Raw genomic sequence first — 21,334 nt, 5'->3', positions numbered from 1 at the left:
TAAAATAAATTGAAGAATTCTCATATTTCAGCAGCTCAAAAATTCTGAATTTCCTGATTTTTTCCCCTAAATCAAATTTAATATCATCCGGAGAAAAATTGTTTACAAAAATTCTACTACTGGTACTGCAAAAAATCCCAATCCACCTATAAAAAATTATAGTACTGTTGTTAAAATTTCTCCAGATTTCTGTGAAAAATTTCCTAGAAGAACAGGAAAAATTCTCGTGTCGAATTTTCCAGGCAACTGTCCCTGAAATTTCAACGTTTTTCCAACAGTGTACAGCTAAATACGTATAACACTGTGTGTATAGTGTAAAGTCGCATTTCCTCCTCTCGATAATCAAGAAAGAAAAGATTGTGAAAGGATAAAAAAAAACTGAAAACAGCCCCCCGTCAATAGCTCACGATCAACTAAGTACCGATTGGAGTGTTAACTGTTAAAACAAATAGCGATAGTCGATCCGAATCAGTGAATAGCTAGAATCATCGAGGGAAATGAAATGAACGAGAAGAAGGGAAATAAATGTGAACGATTTGGAAACTGAATTGAAATAAAACACTCGAGACAAACTTTGTACCAATTAAGTCGTCGTGAAAGCGTGAAACGAAACTTTCAAACGGAATAGGATAAAAACAATGTGATGTACCGCAATGATTTTTTTTCTCGGCTCAACCGACCCGGAGTGATCGAACCTCTTCGTGAATAGTCCAGTCATCAATCACTATTCGAGTCAAACGAGCATAACCAGACGGAAACTTTTTTCCGAATGAAGAATATTCGTCGTTCTGAGAAATTCGTGATTTCCCTTAATATTTATAACGTTTTAAATTATTAACTGATTAAATTGACGCGAGAATTTCATTGATTTTAATTTCATTTCATATTTCCTTCAATTCATTCAATTTCATTTCACAATTTCTGTTGAAATTATGAATTAAGGCCCGGGTGTACTGTCTCTCGAATGTTATCTGGATTTTTTTTCATTTTTCGTAATCGAAAATTGTCAATTGAGTGGTACATCATGTAGAAATTCCCAAAAATTATGATAGAATGATAAAAAAAATAGAAGAAATTCTGAACTTTTTCGAAGAGCGTTTTTAATTGAGATTCAGAATGAGTTGAAAAAAGTGGAAATTACAAATGTCTGATTCGCTGTGGCAAATTATCTATTAGCCGTCATTTTCCCTGGTGGATAACAAAACACTAACTCATGGTACATCATGTAGAAATTCCCAAAAATTATGATAGAATGATAAAAAAAATGGAAGAAATTCTGAACTTTTTCGAAGAGCGTTTTTAATTGAGATTCAGAATGCGTTGAAAAAAGTGGAAATTACAAATGTCTGATTCGCTGTGGCAAATTATCTATTAGCCGTCATTTTCCCTGGTGGATAACAAAACCCTAACTCCTCATGGGAAGTGACAGCTAGGTATCTCAATTTTCAAAACAGTGGTATGTAGTCATCTGCCATTTGTATGTGATAAAAGTGTGATTAAAAAATTCTCCAAAATATTACAACTTTTTTCAAAAAGTCTTCCGGAATAAATGTCTCTGTGCAGTGTGGGAAAATATANAAAAGTGTGATTAAAAAATTCTCCAAAATATTACAACTTTTTTCAAAGAGCCTTTTCCGCAATAAATGTCGCTGTGCAGTGTGGGAAAAGATATACGAAATCAGTCTTCCCCCTGCATGATATTGGGTGACAGGCCGCCATTTGTCACCGTAAATCAGATACATTTTTCAATTTCTCGTTATTCAACTTATTCTGAATATAAGTAAAAACTGCTCTTCGAAAAAATTAAGAATTTTGTCTACTTTTTTTGATTATTCATTCATAATTTTTCAAAACTGCATGATGCAGGACTCAATTGACAACTTCAGCCGACGCAGGATGAAAAAAAAAACATCGAGATAACGTTCGAAAGATAGTACACCCGGGCCTTAAGGATGTTCGACACCCTTTTAGCCAAAATTGACGTTGTTTTCATTTTTCTAGCAAATTATCGATGGGAGTGACGTGAAAAAATATAACGATTTTGTGGTTTGTCATTCTTTAATGGCTCACGAAGTTGCGTAGTGGTGCGATAATTTTCATGCGTTTTTACAGTTTTGTGATTCTTTTTAAAAGTTTAGAGAAAACGCAGGAAAATGTTCGCACCACCTTAAAATTTTCTCGGTCATTAAATAATGACAAAACGCAAAAACGTTATATTTTTTCACGTCAATTCCATCATAAGTTTGCCAGAAAAATGGAAAAAAAGTGAATTTTGGCAGAAAGGGTGTAGAACATCCTTAAGAGAAATGTGAAATGTTCCACTAAATTATCCAGAAAGAATAATATTTTACGAAGGGAAGGCCCGCGTCGACGTCATGTAGACCAAGAATTCTCAATTATTTCCGACCAATTATCTTCATTCGCAAAACCCCCCCACCGTGACACAAAAGCTTGCTGTACCATGCAAAAAACAACCAACGAGTGCAGCATATTTTGCGTGATGAGTGCGAATTAACAGAACAAATGGCACGAATGTTGAATTTAATTCCAGTGTTTTCATTAATTTTTCATTTCTAAATTAATAAATGAAAACCTACTTCGATCCAGAGATTTGTAAAGCCCACCTCGGCCATTTTAGACTTTGCATATTCAATTCTTATCGGTCCACGATCGGAGGAGAGGAGTAGGGATCCTTGCAGGGCGGCCATTGCTTGGGCCGCGTAGCGAACGTCTTGGAATTCGATGAAGGCAACGGGTGAGCCTCCCTTCGTGTGCATACGAAGCCGACAGAAACCAGTAAAACTGTGCATAAATAAGAGAAGCGTACAGATACGTGCTCATTCAACGAATTCATTACTTTAATTGAACATTAGAGTTTTAATGTCTTTATCCGCTAGTAGGTTTATTTTTTTATCTCTTCAGGGTGTGTTACGATGCATTTAATGATTGTGGGAATGAATGAGAACCTTGCCGGTTGTTACCAACGCATTCATCAATTTAATTGATGGGAAATGTCGATTTGTTAGGAGATGAGAGATTGTTAACAACTGGCTAGTGTTCCGTGGTAATTTATACAAAATTTAGGATGAAAGTTGGATCGAAATTGTTTACTGGAACGAGATGTTAGCTCTTTGTAAATACAGTGAAATCGTCTTTTGGTAATGATTGCAAGTGCTATCACCACTAGGTACGGATTATCATTGAACGTCACTGAAGGCTACGCGCACGAAAAAATTTAATAGAAAAACCTATCGAATTCGTTAGAAAATTCTATTGAATTTCTATTGAAATGTTCAACAGAAAATATTCAGTAGAAAAAGTCAATATAATTCAATTTCTCTATATAACTTATTCTCTTGAGATATTTTCTGTAGATTTCCGCGGCTCGAATGTTCCAAGTTTTTTCATTTGATTTTCTTGATGAGAAGAAAAGAAAAATGGAATGAAAAAAACTTGGAAAATTTGGGTCGAGCAAATTCTATAGAAAATATATGAAAAGAATAAGTTTTATAGAAAAATCGGATTCTGTTGACTTTTTCTATTGAACATGTCAACTGAATCAGCCAAAAACTAATAGAAAGTTTAATAGAAATTCAATAGAATTTTCTAACTAATTCGATAGGTTTTTCTGTTAAATTTTTTCGTGCGTGTAAAGAGATACTTCATCACATGGTGCTCCCTATTTTCTCTACGTGATTCTAATGATGCTGGGGAAATAGTAGACCAAAGTACAATGTTTTTTGAATTTTTACATCTTCCATTCTCTTTTCTTTCTCGTGGAAATGAATTAAAATTTAATTGATGGGAAATGCAATTTTGTTAGTAGATAAAAGCCTGAACAACTGGCTAAAGTTCCATGATAATTTAGACGTTACTTCTCGGTAAATACAGTGAGATCACCTTTTGGTAATACTTGCAAGTGCACAACCCCACTAGAAACACTGATAAACTGATTCATTTATTCCAAACGAGATTCGTCAACTATTAACGAACGGTTCATTGAAAGGCGGAAATCGAGTCAAACACGGCTCCTCAAATAAAATTACACATAATTTATCTATAACATTATTATAATTAAATTATAATTAATATTATAATTGATATTAATCATAATTAATTATAAGATTAATTAATTTCGATTTAGGAGGATTTATAATTGATTTTTTTATAACATAATTATAATTGCAATTGAAATATATAATTACATTATTAAAAAAAATTAATTATTAATGTAATTATAGATAACTATTATTTATAATTTGTCAACTATTAATGAGTCGACATTCCGTGAGCCCTAGCAGACCCTCGCCTCCAACCAAATCCACTCGTTAACAATAACTAATCCTTTCTATCATAATTAAACACCAGTGAAGGCTAAGGAGATACTTCACCCCAGGTGCTCCCAATGTTCTCTACGTGATTCTAACGATACTGCAGAAATAATAGACCAAAGTACAATGTCCACTCTAATTTTTACAATTTTCCAGTCGTTTTCGCATCCTCCACGCTCTTTTCTTTCTTTGATTCCGTCAGCTACGAATTCCCATGTCGAGTGGTTCTGTTTAATGTGTGCACTATGTACATCTAAGATTTTTCATTACGGTAAAGGCCAAGTTGAGAAATTACGAGTTTCACGGGTTGAAATAACGGTGTACATCTCCCAAGTTGGTGTTTTTCCCAGTTTAATAAAGTCGAGGCCAGAAATGGAGTGGGCAGACAGCGGCGGGGAGCCAGATTTACTTTTCATAATGTGAATTGCTCCATCACATTTTAGTAGGGGAGGATGGGGCAAAACGGCCCCCCTTCAATCGTCAATATTTTCCGATTCAATAATCCGATTGGGATGAGTTAGAGCTCGTTTTGAAGAATGAAAAATTATCTTCAAAATGAAGTTGAAACTGGGAATTTTCACAATGTCATTCACAAGTTATTGACAATTGAAGGGGGGCCGTTTTGCCCCACCCTCCCCTACATTAGAGTACAAGGGCACAAATTTCGTTTTCAACGAATGTGTAGTTTACAGGCCGAGCCGAAGGCGAGGTCTCTACACACATTCGTTGAAAACGAAATTTATTACCGAGTGCTCTATAATATTTTATGTCAAGTCGTGCAGAAGTCGAGTTTTGAGCAAGCTGCGCCAAGCGCAGCGTGCGATAAACTCGACTTATTGCACGGCGCGACATAAAATATGTAATTGAACAGCCGAAAAAATCATCTTCAATATCACAATTTTTTTCTGTTTAAGGGGAGACTTCTACGAGTTTTAAAAATCGTGGGTTGTTGGAGCGAGACTTTTCATAGGTTGAAGATCGATTATATAGATCTGAAAACGAATAATTAGTGCAAAAAATTTTTTTTTATTGTTCGTTTGCCCGAAAACGCTTAAAATGCTAAAAATGGCCCGGGGCCCCCAATTTTTGAGCTACAAAAGATTTTTTTTTCAAAATTTTCGGAAAAATGTGTGGAACAACAATTACGAGCCAGTTTTTTGGAATTTGACTCCTACACAGCTGATTTCTTTTTTTTTCATATAAAAAAATTCACTATTTGTGTAAAAAAAATACAAAAAAGCAAATTTAGCCATGTGAGAGGCAAATTAAAAAAAAATAGCTCGTCATTGTTATTCCACATATTTTTCCGAAAATTTTGAAAAAAAAAATCCTTCGTAGCTCAAAAATTGGAGACCCTGGACTGTTTTTGACATTTTAAGCGTTTTTCGACAAACGAACGATAAAAAAATTTTTTTTTGCACTATTTATTCTTTTTTAGATCTATATAATCGATCTTTAACGTACGAAAAGTCTCACTCCAATAACCCACGACTTTCAAAACTCCTAGTAGTCTCCCCTCAAACAAAACGTAAACATTTTCAATAAAAAAGCAGTTCATTTTGTCTCAATAGTCTTATATCCAGTCAAATATTCCTGAAATACTCTTCATTTCTTCACATTAATCTCTGATGCATTTTAATAACCAGCGGGGCAAAACGGGTGGTCTTTTTAAAGGATAAAAAATTCTCACGTCTGTGGAGTAGTTGGTGAGCGTTTCAGAAGAAACGAAATTTCCGAAAAATTGGACAGTCGAGCGTGAGATAATTGAAAGGTGAAACCTTTCATTGCTCGAGTGGTTTCGGTAGACTCGGGGAAAAAACCCCCCCAGTGGAAGGTTTTTGTACGGTCGACGTAGCAGCCACGAATATCGATTTGTGTGTAGGGGGTTGATGGGTGCACCCTCGACGAGGAGAGGGGGAGCTCAGGATGGAGAGGGATTTGAGAGGCATTTCCCATCCACGAGTTAGGCACTGCATCCAGAATGACCCACGGGCATACACGGATTGTCCATCGCTCCTGACTAATATTCAAATGCCATCTGATAAATGCTATTCATTCAGACGGACTGTTGCGGCGGTTGTCCTCATTCCAAATCCATTTGACAAATGATATTTCGTCGCGGGGAGGTATTCGGAGGGTAGGGGAGTGGGGAGTCAGGCCCTGAGAGAATTTTTTTTTAGATTTTCTTAAGCGGAAACGGAACCCCTGCGTTTATATGAGTCTTTAGAATTGTGTTTTCTCCTGCAATTATTATTTTTTATTCGTTAAACTATTTCATTGACTCAACAGTGCGATAATCGAGTCGATAAAGTAATTTCATGGATAGAAATTAATAATTGTAGGAGAAAACACAATTCTATGATTTGATGTAGACAAAGGGGTCCACTGCACGCAGAGAAATGTTCAGTAAAAATTACAGAACTCACGATTCGCTCACCGATTATGGAATCGACGCAGAAAATTTGACGGTATCGTAATTTTTCGCAGGAGATTCAGATAAAAATTGCGAAACGCTCTGGAAAAATTCCGTGACCGTTCCGTAAAATTTCCTACAACCACATTTCGCTCCGGAATTGAGAAGATACGTAATTTTTATTGAATTTTTCTCTCCGTGTGGCTCAACAATGCAATGATCGAGTCGATAGAGTAATTTCAGTAGCGAAGCGGAAAACGGTTCAAGTCGACTGAGCCCTTAGCTGAGTTTTCGAGAAATATCTCCGAATCTAAGGGAGAAAACGAAGTTTTCATAATGACCTCTTTTGTAGAGCGAATTGAGGGCTGTAAAAAAGGTTATAACAAAAATTTGAATATCTCCCTTAAATTCGGAGATATTTATTGAAAACTGGCCAATAGGTAAAATCGACTTGGACCGTTTTACCGCTTCGCTACTGATTTCGTAGATGTAAAGTGGTAATTGCGGGAGAAAACAATTCTGAAAATTCATACAGACACAGAGGTTCCGTTTCCCCGTGAACAACTCTTATTTGAACCAGAAAAATTGAAAAATTGAAAATTAGTGAAGAAATAAAATCTAGTGTTCACCATTTGGGCTTTAAATTTTTTTAGCGAAGAGCTGAAAGACTCGCTCGGAACCCAGAATTCCCGAGTTTTCACAATCATACCAACAATGATAATCGTGGGAAAGGAGCCATGCGAAAACCACGAGCAACTATTACCGAGGGAATCCGCTGTTATATCGTACGACGGTGACGATGCCCGCAGAAACCACGAAATTAATATCGTTCCCTGTGTATAAGTAAATATACATCTGCACATTATTTCGCCATACCTCAGTCCCTCATTTCTGATTTTTTCGGGAATCACCGAAGTGAAATTTACAATTCTCACATTTACAGTTTACAATTCTCTTGATTTTTCCCTGAAATTCTGAATTTTCAATGACGAAATTCCTTGACGAAATTTAGTGAAACTGAAGTGTGATAAAATTTCCGAAAAATCCGACGGAGCCGAAGTTAAAAAATGAAATGAGTCACATTATGAACACTTGGAATTAATAATCGTTCTCTGCGAATAGCATATTTTAAGGCGAGTGCCACGGGGATTTTTACTCGTGTTCAGTTGGCATTCGCCTTCGGCTCGGACTGGCCAACCACACGAGGAAAAATTCCCCACGCCCCCAGTCATGAAAGATACCCGTCCCTAGTGATTTCCGCTTTTATGAGGTTAGCGAACGGACCAATGCCAATCTCCGGACGCGAAAAAATGACGAGAACAATACGGAGAGAAATTTTCTAGAAAAATTCTAGTACGAGTACTGGAAAAATCACAATCCGCGCGCTGTGAAAAATTCTAGTGCTGTTAAGGTAAAATTTCTTGGTATTTCTGGTAAAATTTCGGGGGATTTCTGTGAAATTTCCACAGAAATACGGAAAAAATTCACGTTTTCCCCAATAAAATTTCTAGGGTCGGCACTGGAATTTTTCTAAAAAATTTCTCTCCGTGTACTATAAATTCATTATTTCCCATAATCGTCTCGCATCCAAAAAAAGCGGAGTATGCAATCCCCATGATAAAAATAACCGAGCGTAAACCACCTTGATGTGAATATGTTGTTTGTTTTCATCGGGAAATTGCGGCTGTTACATGGGTTTATAAAATTAAAGCCAAGTTTATTTATCAGAAACAGGAATACCCTCTTTGAAGTGGTAGTTGTTTCATCGATCGGAGGTGAACACAGAGGGTCGCTGTGGAGTGAGCGCCGAGGCGGGAGGGGGAGGGCTATACACGATGCATCGAGCCGCGTAATTTGAGGGTGTATCGTAGCGTACTACGATGGTTAGATCTCGGGGCCCTTGTGAGACACGCGTGTCTGAAGCCGGTCATTCCCTCTTTCACTGAATTTTCTCTAATTAACGGATTTTTTGTCAACTCAAAAACTCAATGACTCAATGACGCTAACGAAACAAGAAAATGACTCCGAAAAAATAACCGTTTTGCCCCGTTTAGTTTGTGAAAAATGTCAAAATTTCGTCTTTTCCATTTCAAATTTTCATTTTTTTGACTTGGAAAAAAATTTTCAAATGTTCTGTTTGATAAATCAAATTATCAAATTATATTGGAAACTACCGGTTTTGCCCCATTAATTCGTGCGACATTTTAAAAATTTATTCAACTGAATCGTCTAAAAATTTTGTTTTCTTTCAATTTCAAGCAATTTTGACAATTGGCCGGTTATTAATGAATATCTCGAAATATAAGGGAGATATTAAAATTTTTGTTATAACCTTTCCTGTAGCCCTCAATCCGCCCGACAACAAAGGTCATTACAACAATTTCGTTATCTCCCTTAGATCAGTAGATATTTCTCGAAAACTCAGCGGAAGGGTAAGCCCTTTTACCGCTTCGCTACTGATCACAGTACTCAACATTTGATCTCTTCACGTTCTCGAATTGAACCAATTGTAAAATACCCCCCGAAATGATAAATCCAATTATCATCCCGTAACGACGGTAAAAAATTCTATCGCTTGAAAAAGCTAAATAGACCCGTAAAAAAGCAGTACGCATGCTCGTAAAATGCCGACTGACTTCGATTGACCGTTATGAATATTAATTCTATACCCTTTCGAATGAAATCGATGCTGGTGGATTTTACGAGCTGGGAATGATTCATTACCATAACAATAATTGAAGCTTTTACGCGAACACCGCCACTACGTTCCTCGAAATGCCGTCAATTTTTTTTACAACAGGGTGCAAATGACATCAGCAAATTGATGGGTTTGTTAATGCGAAATTAGTATGTCCACCTGATTCTAATTATTTTTTCCACGACCACTTCCATTTCACCGTATCCGTATTTTTTTTATTGTTCGTTTGCCCGAAAACGCTTAAAATGCCAAAAACAGTCCAGGGTCTCCAATTTTTGAGCTACAAAGAATTTTTTTTTTTCAACATTTTCGGAAAAATATGTGGAATAATAATTACGAGCTATTTTTTTTAATTCGCCTCTTACATGGTTAAATTTGCTTTTTTTCTATTTTTTTACACAAATAGTGAATTTTTTTATATGAAAAAAACCGAAATCAGCTGTGTAGGAGTCAAATTCCAAAAAACTGGCTCGTAATTGTTATTCCACATATTTTTCCGAAAATTTTGAAAAAAAAATTTTTCCTAACTCAAAAATTGGAGGCCCTGGACTATTTTTGGTATTTTAAGCGTTTTCGGGCAAACGAAAAATAGAAAATTTTTTTTTTGCACTAGTTATTCGTTTCCAGATCTATATAATCGATCTTCAACGCATGCAAAGTCTCACTCCAATAACCCACGACTTTGAAAACTCATAGTAGTCTCCCCTCAACAATTTCGTTTTTTTTTCAAAAATAATGCAGTTGATTTTTTAACGAGCCCAGTGACACCGGAAGTGGAGTGGCAACGGGCCGTGTGTTCCCGCGTAAATGAGAATTTTAATAGAATGTATCCCATTCGCTGTCACTGAACTCTTCTCTATTTCCTTTTGTTCTTCAAGTTTCGCGGGAGCGGCTTGAATAAACGACTCTGGATGTTGTCGAAAGCCCAGGGGAAAATATTTATTCCTCTTGAGATGTGAAAATCAATAGAATTGACGGTGAATTTTCATTGAAGCTCTCTCAGCGCGTAATTACCCTTCTCCATCGCTTGCGTCATGGATACAATTTCTGGATGAACTCCGTGTTTGTGTTTATCCACATTATGAATCGATAGGTGCCACTGTGACTGGAATAGCGGATGTAACCGGGCACTAGTGGCGAATGCTTGCAAAAACAGTGCTGCTGAGTAGTTGATGGGTACAATTGAAAACCTGGGGGAATACCTGACACTTATCGGGAGGTGAATATCAGGAACGGATATCCGTATGTCCTACATTTGTCTGACGAATTATAAATCACTTAGATGACTCGCCGATTTGGATTTCAGGGGCACAATGGAATGGGGTAGATAGTTTCGAACGAACCCATTCATTGAAAGAGGGGGAATTAATCTCTCTATATTATAAAAATCGAAGACGTCTTCGGGTGATGAAAATTTGTTGCTCGAAATTAAGACTCCAGAATTAAGGGTCAGAATAAGGGTCACGAGGTTCAAGATCAGAGCCATCAGGGTCAGAATAAGGGTCACGAGGGTTAGATTAAGGGTCAAAAGGGTCATGAGGATGAGAATAAGGGCCACAAGGGTAGATTAAGGGTCTCAAGGGTCTGATTAAGGGTCACGAAGATCAGAATAAGGGTCACAAGGGTCAGAATAAGAATGATGGGGTCATATGGGGGTGGGCGTTCTTAAAATTTTTCTTATCCATTTTTTTAATATTCCATCCTTTAATTGGATGAAGACCCAGAGAAATTATGCATTTGAATTTAATAAAACTCTTGATTTGAATTATTTCTATCCATTTTAGAGGCCTCAAAAATCAAAACAAATTTACTAAATTTAGTATTTAAATGCGGGGAATATTTGCGACACGAATTCTCCGGCAATATTGAATGGAAAAATCTGAAAGACGACTTAAAAAATTTGTTCCTTTTACAGGAACTGGATGAAGAGAGTTCAGGGTTATCTGAAGAGGATAAATAATTTTAAGAGATGTTTAAAAATTCGAGGTGGAAGCCCCGCCATCTTTGAATTCGCTTGCGACAGAGGGAGGGGGTATGCAAGCAATATGGCGGCGCCCAGACATTGATCAAACAAAAATTTATTTGCGTTAAGAAACTGATTTGTTTGATGTAAATAAATTAGATTCAAATAAAGTTTATTAAATTCGAATGGAAATTTTCTCCGGGTGAATGCATAAATCTTCGCGAGTGTAAAAATATTTTCAACTTAAATTTCACTCAGAGTATGTAATGCAACCCATAATCTATAAGTAAGACAAACGTTGATTACGACGTATGGCTAGTTTTGTGTTGTCTCGCGGCCGTTATTATCCATTACCCAGCAATTGGCGTGCTACCAATTTTCATTGTAACCCATATATACACTTGTGTATTCACTTACCTGTTGAAGATCTCGGTGAGTTCGTGCTCAGACACAAATTGTCCGAGATTAGCAACAAAGAGAGTGGAGCATGGAGCATTACTAACAGCAATACTTGGTTGAGACGATGATGAACCAACTGGTGATGCTAATGCTGGAGATGGTAGAAAGTGGGGTAACGATGCGTGGATTGACGTCAGGGTTGTTGGATGCGGCAGAGACATTGGAGCCTGAAAATTGCCGAGTCATTTATCATCTTTTCATTAAATGCTGGATTAATCGATCCAGCATGATGGGACTGTTGGAAATTTTTATTATATTACGGTTCCACTGACATTTCAGAGAATTTTTTAATTGAAAATTCGACATTTTGGGGGAGGATTGGAGAAAATTCTGTATTTTAGTTCAATTACTAAACTGAAAGGAAATTGACATTAGGAAATTTCAGGTGGATAGGATTTTTAATTTTTAATTCCATTGAATTTTCAGGGCAAGTTCGAAACTTTGTGGAAAAATCAAAGGAAAATGTAAATTGCAGTTCAATTATTCTATGGAAGGGAATAAAAATGAGAAAATTTCAAGTAAATGTTTTTGTGAATTTTCAATAATTGAAAATTCAGTGTAATTTGCTAATGAATATTATCATTTCGATTGAAAAATTAGGTAAGTTTAGGAATTTTCGTTGTCTTGTTGCTAAAAAATTCAGAATTTCACTGAATTTTTAGTGAAATCCGAAATTTAATTTTTTTTTATAATTCCACTGAAATTTCACGAAATTTCTTCAATAAAAATACAACATTTTATTAAAAAATCAGAGGAAACTGTAAATTTCAATTCAACGAATCCCCGAAAATGAATAGAAACTCGGAAATTCATATAGATATATTCCTCAATTCTCAATTAATCTACAATTCTCCGTAATTTGTTACCAAACATTAACAATCCTATTAAAAACTCGAGTTACTCGAGAAATTTTCGTCTTCTGCTGCTCAAAATTCCGAATTTCCCAGAATTTTCCCTAAAACCTGAAATCCCCCGATTTTTCCCTCAAATAAAATTCAGCGTCACTCTCCTGAAAATGCCTACTGTACAATCCACGAAATTGCAATGTTTTCCTAGCACTGTATTCGAATGTAATTCACCCTGACGTCCGTGTGGGCCGTCCCCCCGATTTTTTGATGCATCACTCGTCGTCAATAACGAACACAACATAATTGTTTAATGCACAGGATCCGTTCCCTATCATTTGTTGTCGGTAATGCCTCGACGTCGGCCGACGTATTGCATCAAACTTTGATGTTCCCCCGGTTTATGAGTAATGCAAACGTGATTAATGGAATAACATCAATCCCCGGTGATTGATCTGCGGTTTAATTCGCCACCTTTGACGTCGAAAATTCATGTATAACTAATTAAATTTCATCGGGTATTAATTCCGGGGATCGAATATCTGATAATAATGTTATGAATTCCTTTTGCCATCTCGATTCACCGACTGCGAGACAGAATAATCCAATCGTCAAATCATAAAACAAAAATAATTCGCAAATAATTTCTCACTCGCTTCTCCGATTGATCGGAGACATAATGGAAATCGCATCGCTCGCGCTGGCGAGATTCACGGGTATAAAATGCCTGGTTTGATGGCGTACCTCGATGTACTCGGTACGCGTAAACCATTTAACTCGAAGCACGTCAATAAAATACGTATAGAGAGCAAGGAACCGAGTTATTACGGGGGGAGATCAATATAACCATTGATTCCACGCCTCTTCCTATTTTATCTACGATATCACCTGGTGCCTGTTTGTACCAGGTATACATTTTATTCATTCCCCAAAATCACAACGGGAAAATCAATACAAGTTATCACAGGGCTATAAATCAAAGAAAGGGGAAGAATAAAGGTGAAATGATGGAGGAACTGAATGAAATGTTTTGGATTTTTTAATGTTCTGAGACCGTAGAAAAATTTTCTGTACATTTTTTTTTGCACACTGTTGAAATTTCGGATATATTTCATGAAATTTTTTATCAGATTATTGTTTCAGTGACGGAAATTATTGAATTTTCAAAATTTTGGGAAAATATCAAATGGAGTTTAATTGATTATCTATTTCATTTTTTTGTTTTCAATTAATTGGATAATAATATTCGTATGTCGATGAAAAATTGAAGTAAATCACGAAATTAACAATTTCTTTCTGTCCAAAACCCTGAAATTTCATTGAATTTTCAGTGACATTTGAAATTGCATGATTTTTTTCCCCGAATAATTTTTTCAACTGTGAAATTTCAATTTTCTTTCAACAGTGCACAGTAAATTTACAGAAAAGTCCCCAAAAATGTTGATTTTTCTTAGATTCAGGGAAATTTTCTCAAAAACTTGGCATTAATTTTCGTTATTAATTCAGTACTCACAGAGAAAAAAAAATTTTACTATTCAGGGACGTGTGACTGATTTTTGGAACTCTATCAGCAAATTTCAACGATAAAAATCATTGATAATCAGTGACATGGAACTGTAAATTGAAGCTGTTATTCCTCTGCGGTGAATTAATCACAACAAATGCAACCTTATCGACTTTTTGTCGTGAAAAATATCAGATCGATAGTCTCGAGCCAGCGAAAACGATCTCCAACAGCGAAAATAAAAGGGAAAAAATGTAGAGAAGAACGAGTAAAACGATCATGTATCACTAACGTGCATCGGGGCGCTTGTCGGTGGCTCCATAGCTTTGTCCGCAGATAGTCAAAGATAGGAACGTACGGGGACCTGTGGATGTAACGCAGGATGCACGAGTGTCGCATGCTGAAGTGTTCCGGGTAATTCGCCCGCTGCTGAGTATGCCAGTGGATGGTGCCACAGTTCGGGTCCACCTGGGAAGAAGGGGCTTCCTAAGTCTGAAAAAAATTCAATTTAGATACACTTAAAGCATCTGAGTAATTATCACAAACTGACAATTATCATTTTTTGTATGAACAGAATGACAATTTAATTCATTATTCCACTGGCAACGGTAATTTAAGAATATTAATACGATAATTCAATTTGTTATTCCACTGGCAATGGTAATTTAAGAATATTAATATAATGATAATTTAATTTTCGTCAGTTCTGCGTAAAGTGACATTTTACGCACTCGTATCGAATAATAATATATTATCATTATTCAAAGTGATATTCATCATTTTTTGTGTAAATCGAATGATTATTTAATTTATTATTCCACTGGTAACGGTAATTTAAGAATATTAATATAATGATTATTTAATTTACATCATTTGTGCACTTTTCACACATCGTGATGAAAAACAGGGTTTGACACTCGTGGGAAAAGTGTTATTTGAGCCCTGGGAGGGTAGCTCTGGCCTTCAGCGAGCGTTACAACACCTCCCAGGGGTAAAAAAAATACTTTTACGCACTATTGTCGAAATATACAATTATTATTCAAAGTGACATTCATCATTTTTGTATAAAAAGACTGGCAATTCAATTTATTATTTAACTGACAATGATAATTTAACAATATTAATATAATGGTAATTTAATTTTCATCACTTGTGCGTAAAGTGAAATTTTACGCGCTCGCATCGAATGATAATTCGATTGATTAATCCACTGGCAATGGTAATTTAGCAATATTAATACAATGATAATTTAATTTTCATCACTTGTGCGTAAAGCGAAATTTTACGCGCTCGTATCAAAATATATTATTATTATTCAAAGTAACATTCATCACCTTTGTATAAAGAGACTCGTAATTTAATTTATTATTGAACTTTCGGTGGGTTTTCCTATGTTAAGCTTCATTATTCCTCCCTTCGTTAAATTAAAAAAAAATCCCTTCCCTCCTTTCTCCCTAAGTCTGAAAAAAATTCAATTTAGATACACTTAAAGCATCTGAGTAATTGTGACAAACTGACATTTATCATTTTTGTATGAAGACGGTGATAATTTAATTTATTATTCAACTTTCAGCGGGTTTTTGTATGTTAAGCTCCATTATTCCTCCCTTCGTTAACGATTTATCTTAATGACCTGGATTCCAGGTACCGCCACGACTTTCAGGAATATCTTTACATAATTTGGTAGTTTATTCGGAGGGATTGGGAAATCGTATCATTAACGATTTAATCGATCATGTGCATGTACAATTTTTTTTAGGTAAAATCGACTTCCGGGGAACAATGGAATTTTATTACGCGCAATTTCACAGAACATTTGGTTTTTTGTCGGGACAATCATTATCGCGAGTCCATTTGTGGTGAAAGGGGGATTGAAATCTGGGAGGGTTATGAAATTTTTATATAACGGGGGAGAAATTAGTCGCTGTAATAATGGGTAAAGGGGAAACAATATTTTCTGCGAGTTTTTATGGAAAATCGCCGAAGAATAGGCCTGTTTTTCATTGAATACTCGGAATTTATATCAAATTGTCCAGGAAATATGACCTTTCCCTTTCGCTTAATGAGATTATGCGGTAATTAGTTATTTTTTTCACATTACAATTGAGATTCATTTTTTTTTAAGAATTCAGCATAAATCTTGATTCGTGAATTTTTTTTATCATGAACAATTTGAGTTTTGCAGAGCTTCTAGTGAAAAATTCTATCAAAAAATCTTCATGATTAAATTCGAAGTAAAGAACAAAATCCGAAAAAAAATTTTTTAATTGAAAACGTCAATCGATTCATGAATATTTAAAAATAAAAAAATTTCTTGGAATATTTTGAAATATTTACCAGGAAAACACTCGATATTTATATTAAATTGTTCAGGAAATATCGAATTTTCCTTCAATTTCCAGAGACTCACAGCAAATCCCAAAGTTGCGAAAATACTTGTATTTCCCTGAAGAATTCAGCATAAGAATTGACTAAAAACTGAATGAAACTTACATAGAATTTGAATTTTGCGAAGCCTCTATTGAAAATTCTATCGAAATTAAAAACGAAAAACAAAATCCGAAAAAAAAAATTTCAATTGAAAATGTCAATCGATTTATGAATATTTAAAAATTTAAAAAATCTTGGAATATTTTGAAATGGAATATAAATCGTGGAATATTTTGGAAAACTGAACTAAAATATTAGCATAAAAATTGACTAAAAACTGAATGAAACACAATTCGAATTTTACGGAGCGTCTATTGAAAATTCTATCCAAAAATCCTCAACAATGAGTTCGAAATGACAAACAAACTCCGGAAAAAAAATTGAATGAAAAATGTCGACCTCTATTCACGAATTCTGTTATTATGAGTCCATTGTGATGGAATCATAGTCTTAAAACCTTAAAATAAAACGAAATATCTGCACAACCAGGAAGAAACCCCCCGCATAAAGACCAAGCGCCATGAAAACATTATTTTCCTCGAGTTTTTAATGAAAAACCGTCCAATGGGCCACGGAATAAACGGAGAAGTGGAAGCACGAGTGCATAATTCATGACTCCCCCGATCGAAATAAACACCAGGAGTGTTCGGGCATTTTTACCCACCACCGAGGAACGACAGAAAAATCAAGTTGACCTCAACGATCTATACCCCGTGCCAGCGGCTATCCCTGGTTTTTTAATTCTCCATGAACTATTAATTTCGATAAACCAAACGGTAGTCTCAATAATGAATCAACGTCGCGTGCGACAAAAATATCGATCACCCGGTGACCTGACCTCCAGGGCCGATCAATATCATACATTTCGAAGTGAACTCCTGGGTGAAGACAGATGTTGAAAATGTTGTAGCTTTTATTTCATTTCTCTTCTCGAATTTTTCGTTGCACTTCCCGTCACCGAGTAGATTAAATCTGCTAACTCAATTGCTTCGTTCAACACTCATTGCTTCACGCAAAACTCTACAGTGGACCATGTGCACGCGTATGTTAATGCGGGAGGACTGCGCAAGCGTTGAAATTATTTTTTTCTGAGAGAAGTGAAAATTTTGGACTTTTTGGGAACTTGAAGACCTCAAAGACGATTATTTTTTCGCTGAGACAATTATTTTTGCATTAGAGCTTCAATTAAAATCTTGAATTATTATTAGGATAAATAATTGGATTATTTTTTATTTAATTGTCATCCGTGGGAGTGAATAACATCGTAAATTCTATAAACATTCTTTTTTTTACATTTCGATTAAGATTTCAATTTTATTCTTCATTTTTAATCTTCAGAAAATATTTCGGACATCTGAATTCAAATGAGAAAGTGCACTTGGTGAGACAGATTTATCATTAAAATTTCAATTTTCAATAAATTACGACATTTTTCAGAAACAATTTTCAAACAATAAATTTTCAATTTAAAAATAATTGTTTCTAAACCTTATCAATTTTTTAATATTCAGAATTCACCAGAAATCGATTCCATAAAAGTTTTTTTTCGAAATTTTGGACAATTTCCATTATTTATTTACAAGAGGGGAATTTTCGGTGAAAAATTACACCTCACAATTAAAAACAATCCCCGAACCTTCGCAAAATTTGTTTCCCAAAATGTAGTTGACAAATTTGATTGCGTAAAAAAACCATTTGTTGAAGCAAACCAAATGATTTTTACCGTTTTATGCATTCCAAGAAAGAATATAAATTATTGATCGAAGAAAAAGTTGGAATTCGTGACTCGATTCAGTGCAGCCTATTCTCCAACTCTTTATCAGATGTAAAATTGAAACAATAGCCTCCAGCTTGCTCAACCCTAATTACAATGTTTTTTATGCTGGTATTCTCTTTACAAGTTTTTAAAGAATAACAATGGCTGGAGGAAATTTTTCTACAACTGAATTTTCCCCGAACGCTCATTAGGATTTAAATTGATGTCGCTTTGGTAACTCGAAACCCTCATTATCACGATGACTCACCGAGGATGAAACTCCGTTCTTGAAAGTTTTAACTCAATTTTCCTATGGCATTATAGTTCCCCCCGTTCCGTTTCACCTATTTCACCCGAGTTGCTGTCTCATTCCTGCGTTTTCGACATCTTTTGACAAGTATTACTCAGTTTCTCAGTGGATGAGAATGGGAAAGGAGTCTTTAGACTCCACTGTTACCAATTTTTTTATAAATTCTTCGATAAAAGAGTTTTTAAATTCACATCTTTCACCGAAACTGTGAAATTTTATGACACAATGCGACAATTTCGTGAGCAGAATAGGATATTGATCGTGCCCACTACTGACAATATCCATTCTTCAAGAAAACTGAAAATCTTCGGTGAAATATTCAGCACCAGTTTTTATTCTCCCAGGAAAATTGAAAAAAATTCACTGGAATATCCTAAAATAACGAGGAGAGTCCCATTTCCCTGAGAATTTCAGAGGAAATATTCCATAAAAATAGTAAATTCGTGGACGCTTGTAATTTTTGGGAGTCATTTTTGAAAATTTTGGACAGTATGCAATTTTCAAAATGCTCAATGAGGAAAACAAAATAATTATTTCTGGAAAATGTGACTTTTTCCGAAAATTTCGTCACAATTCAACAATTTTATGAATAGACCTGAGGAGTAAGCCTCCGCTACTAAAAATTTTCGTTGCAAATTTTTACTGCAATATTTCAAAATTTTATTCGCTTGAAAGATTCAACAAAAGCCAGAAAATTCACGAAAACTTCGAATTTTGAGCTTTTATTGAGAATTTTATTCTTAAATTCAAATATACGTTGAGGTTCTTCAAAATTGATGTTGTTTTTCATGAATTTTCTTCAGGTGAATGCAATTTCGAATTATTGCCGTGAGAATGTGCTCAATTTTCATGAGAAAACAAGAGTTACTGTGAGAAAATGGAAATTTTTAGTAATGAAGGCTTTGTCTTTAATTCTATTCACAAAATTACTGCATTACGTCATGAAATTCCATAGAAATTTCATATTTTAAAGGCAGCATCACATAAATATTCAGTAATTTATGATAAAAATTTTGTTCTTCTTTATTGATCGCAGAGAAAAAAAAGTATTTACTTTCAGGGACATGTCACAGATTTTCAGGGATCCATCTCCAATTTTTCAGAATCCATCCCCAAATTTAAGTGATTAAAACTTATTATTCCTTTATTATTTATCCATCACTTTGCTGTTACAAACGTTTTCATAGTTTTAAACGACCTGTAGGTCTTCTCCTCTCCTTAACAATTAGATAACGTCAATTAGTATTTTCATTCAACTCAGCTGTTTTAAATTAGTTAAAATCTACTAACAATAAGTGATTAATAGTTATGAATTAAATAATTAGCAATTTCAAAGCGTTTGAAATCTCCAGCTTTCAGCAACTAATGATCAATTAATTCGCAATATTTCGACCGTTTATGGACGAAAATAAATTATTCAGGTCCCAACCTCAAGATTATAAAACTGAAAAAGACTCGTGCAAGCTCCCTCTTGCGATATATCCCTGAAAACCAGTGACCCATCCCTGAAACTAAGGCCTTGTTCCCTCTCCGATCACTTTGAGAACAACAAACTGTCCGAAGTTCATGTACCTCTCCAAACCCCTCGCATCCCTCCCGCCCTTCGTGCCTTAGAGTATGGTGCCAGTGACAGAGGTCTTCAGTGGTCGTTTCAGTTAAAAGGAACAGGCAGGGACGAGAAAGAGGAGTCGTGAACGGTGAGTGACAGGAGTTAGAGTACACAAACCCCCCGTTTCTCTCTAATACTCTACATGAAGCAGAAAAGGGTAATTAAAAAAATAAGAACAAAATCAACGTTCAATTGATGTCGCAACAGTTCGAAATGTGTGGATGACTCAATCAAACCCACGGGGGGAACGAGTAAATCATACTGAAATCATAATGGAGAGAAGTTTAAACTCAGCGAGTGAACGGAGTGGCGGTGCATACTTACGTCCGGTTAGAGGGTGCATCAGAGCGGGGTGCGAGGTGGCTGCTGCAGCGGCTGGTTGCTTGGGTTTGCTAACCTTTGTGTTACTTTTTGCAAATTCCAAACGTATGGTTTGTGGCATATCAGGATCGAATTTAACCCCCTGCTGGAAATAGATCCCTACATTAGTACAATGGGGACAGGACTTTTATCTTTCTTGCAATTTTTTCTTTTGACTTAATCTCGCCTCGACAATTAGATATCACAGGAGCGGAACTTTCTTGAATTAAGAGTATCGGAATTGGAATTGGTGGGGTTTTTAACGTGCGATCATTTCAGTTGGGGGTTTAGGGGGGTTTCCCTTCGGAGGGGATTGAAAAATAAATGTCACTGTTGGAGGCCATCGTTGCACACGGAGAGATAATAATTCCGGAGCGAAATGTGGGGGCAGGAAATTTTACGGAACTGTCACGCAATTTTTAACTACAATCACGGAATTTTCCCGGGACGTTCCGTTGTGGAAAATTTTACGGAATTGTTACGTCATTTTTAACTAGAGTCACGGAATTTTTCCAGAGCGTTCCGTAAGTTGTAGGAAATTTTACGGAGCTGTCGCGTAATTTGTATCTAAAATCACGGAATTTTTCCAGAGCGTTCTGTAAGTTGTAGGAAATTTTACGGAACTGTCACGGAATTTTTACCTAAAATCACGGAAT

The 21,334-nt window shown here is 35.6% G+C and overlaps 1 protein-coding gene across 1 annotated transcript in view; it reads right to left on the bottom strand.

The window, feature by feature from the left end:
- LOC107036509 (protein couch potato) overlaps nt 1-21,334 on the bottom strand; it is a 58,026-nt gene that overhangs the window by 3,755 nt on the left and 32,937 nt on the right. The window contains exons 5-8 of the mRNA XM_015254527.1: nt 20,643-20,784; nt 14,572-14,705; nt 11,823-12,031; nt 2,598-2,802 (exon numbers count right to left, since the gene is read on the bottom strand). Coding sequence (XP_015110013.1) covers nt 2,598-2,802; nt 11,823-12,031; nt 14,572-14,705; nt 20,643-20,784 — 690 coding nt within the window. The remainder of the gene's footprint in view (nt 1-2,597; nt 2,803-11,822; nt 12,032-14,571; nt 14,706-20,642; nt 20,785-21,334) is intronic.

This window comes from Diachasma alloeum, unplaced genomic scaffold (genome assembly GCF_001412515.2).
Source record: "Diachasma alloeum isolate Michigan unplaced genomic scaffold, Dall2.0 Dall_scaffold_00209, whole genome shotgun sequence".
NCBI classification, from domain to species: domain Eukaryota; kingdom Metazoa; phylum Arthropoda; class Insecta; order Hymenoptera; family Braconidae; genus Diachasma; species Diachasma alloeum.
Note: the sequence above shows the minus strand (reverse complement) of the source record. Positions and strands in the feature narration are given on the sequence as shown.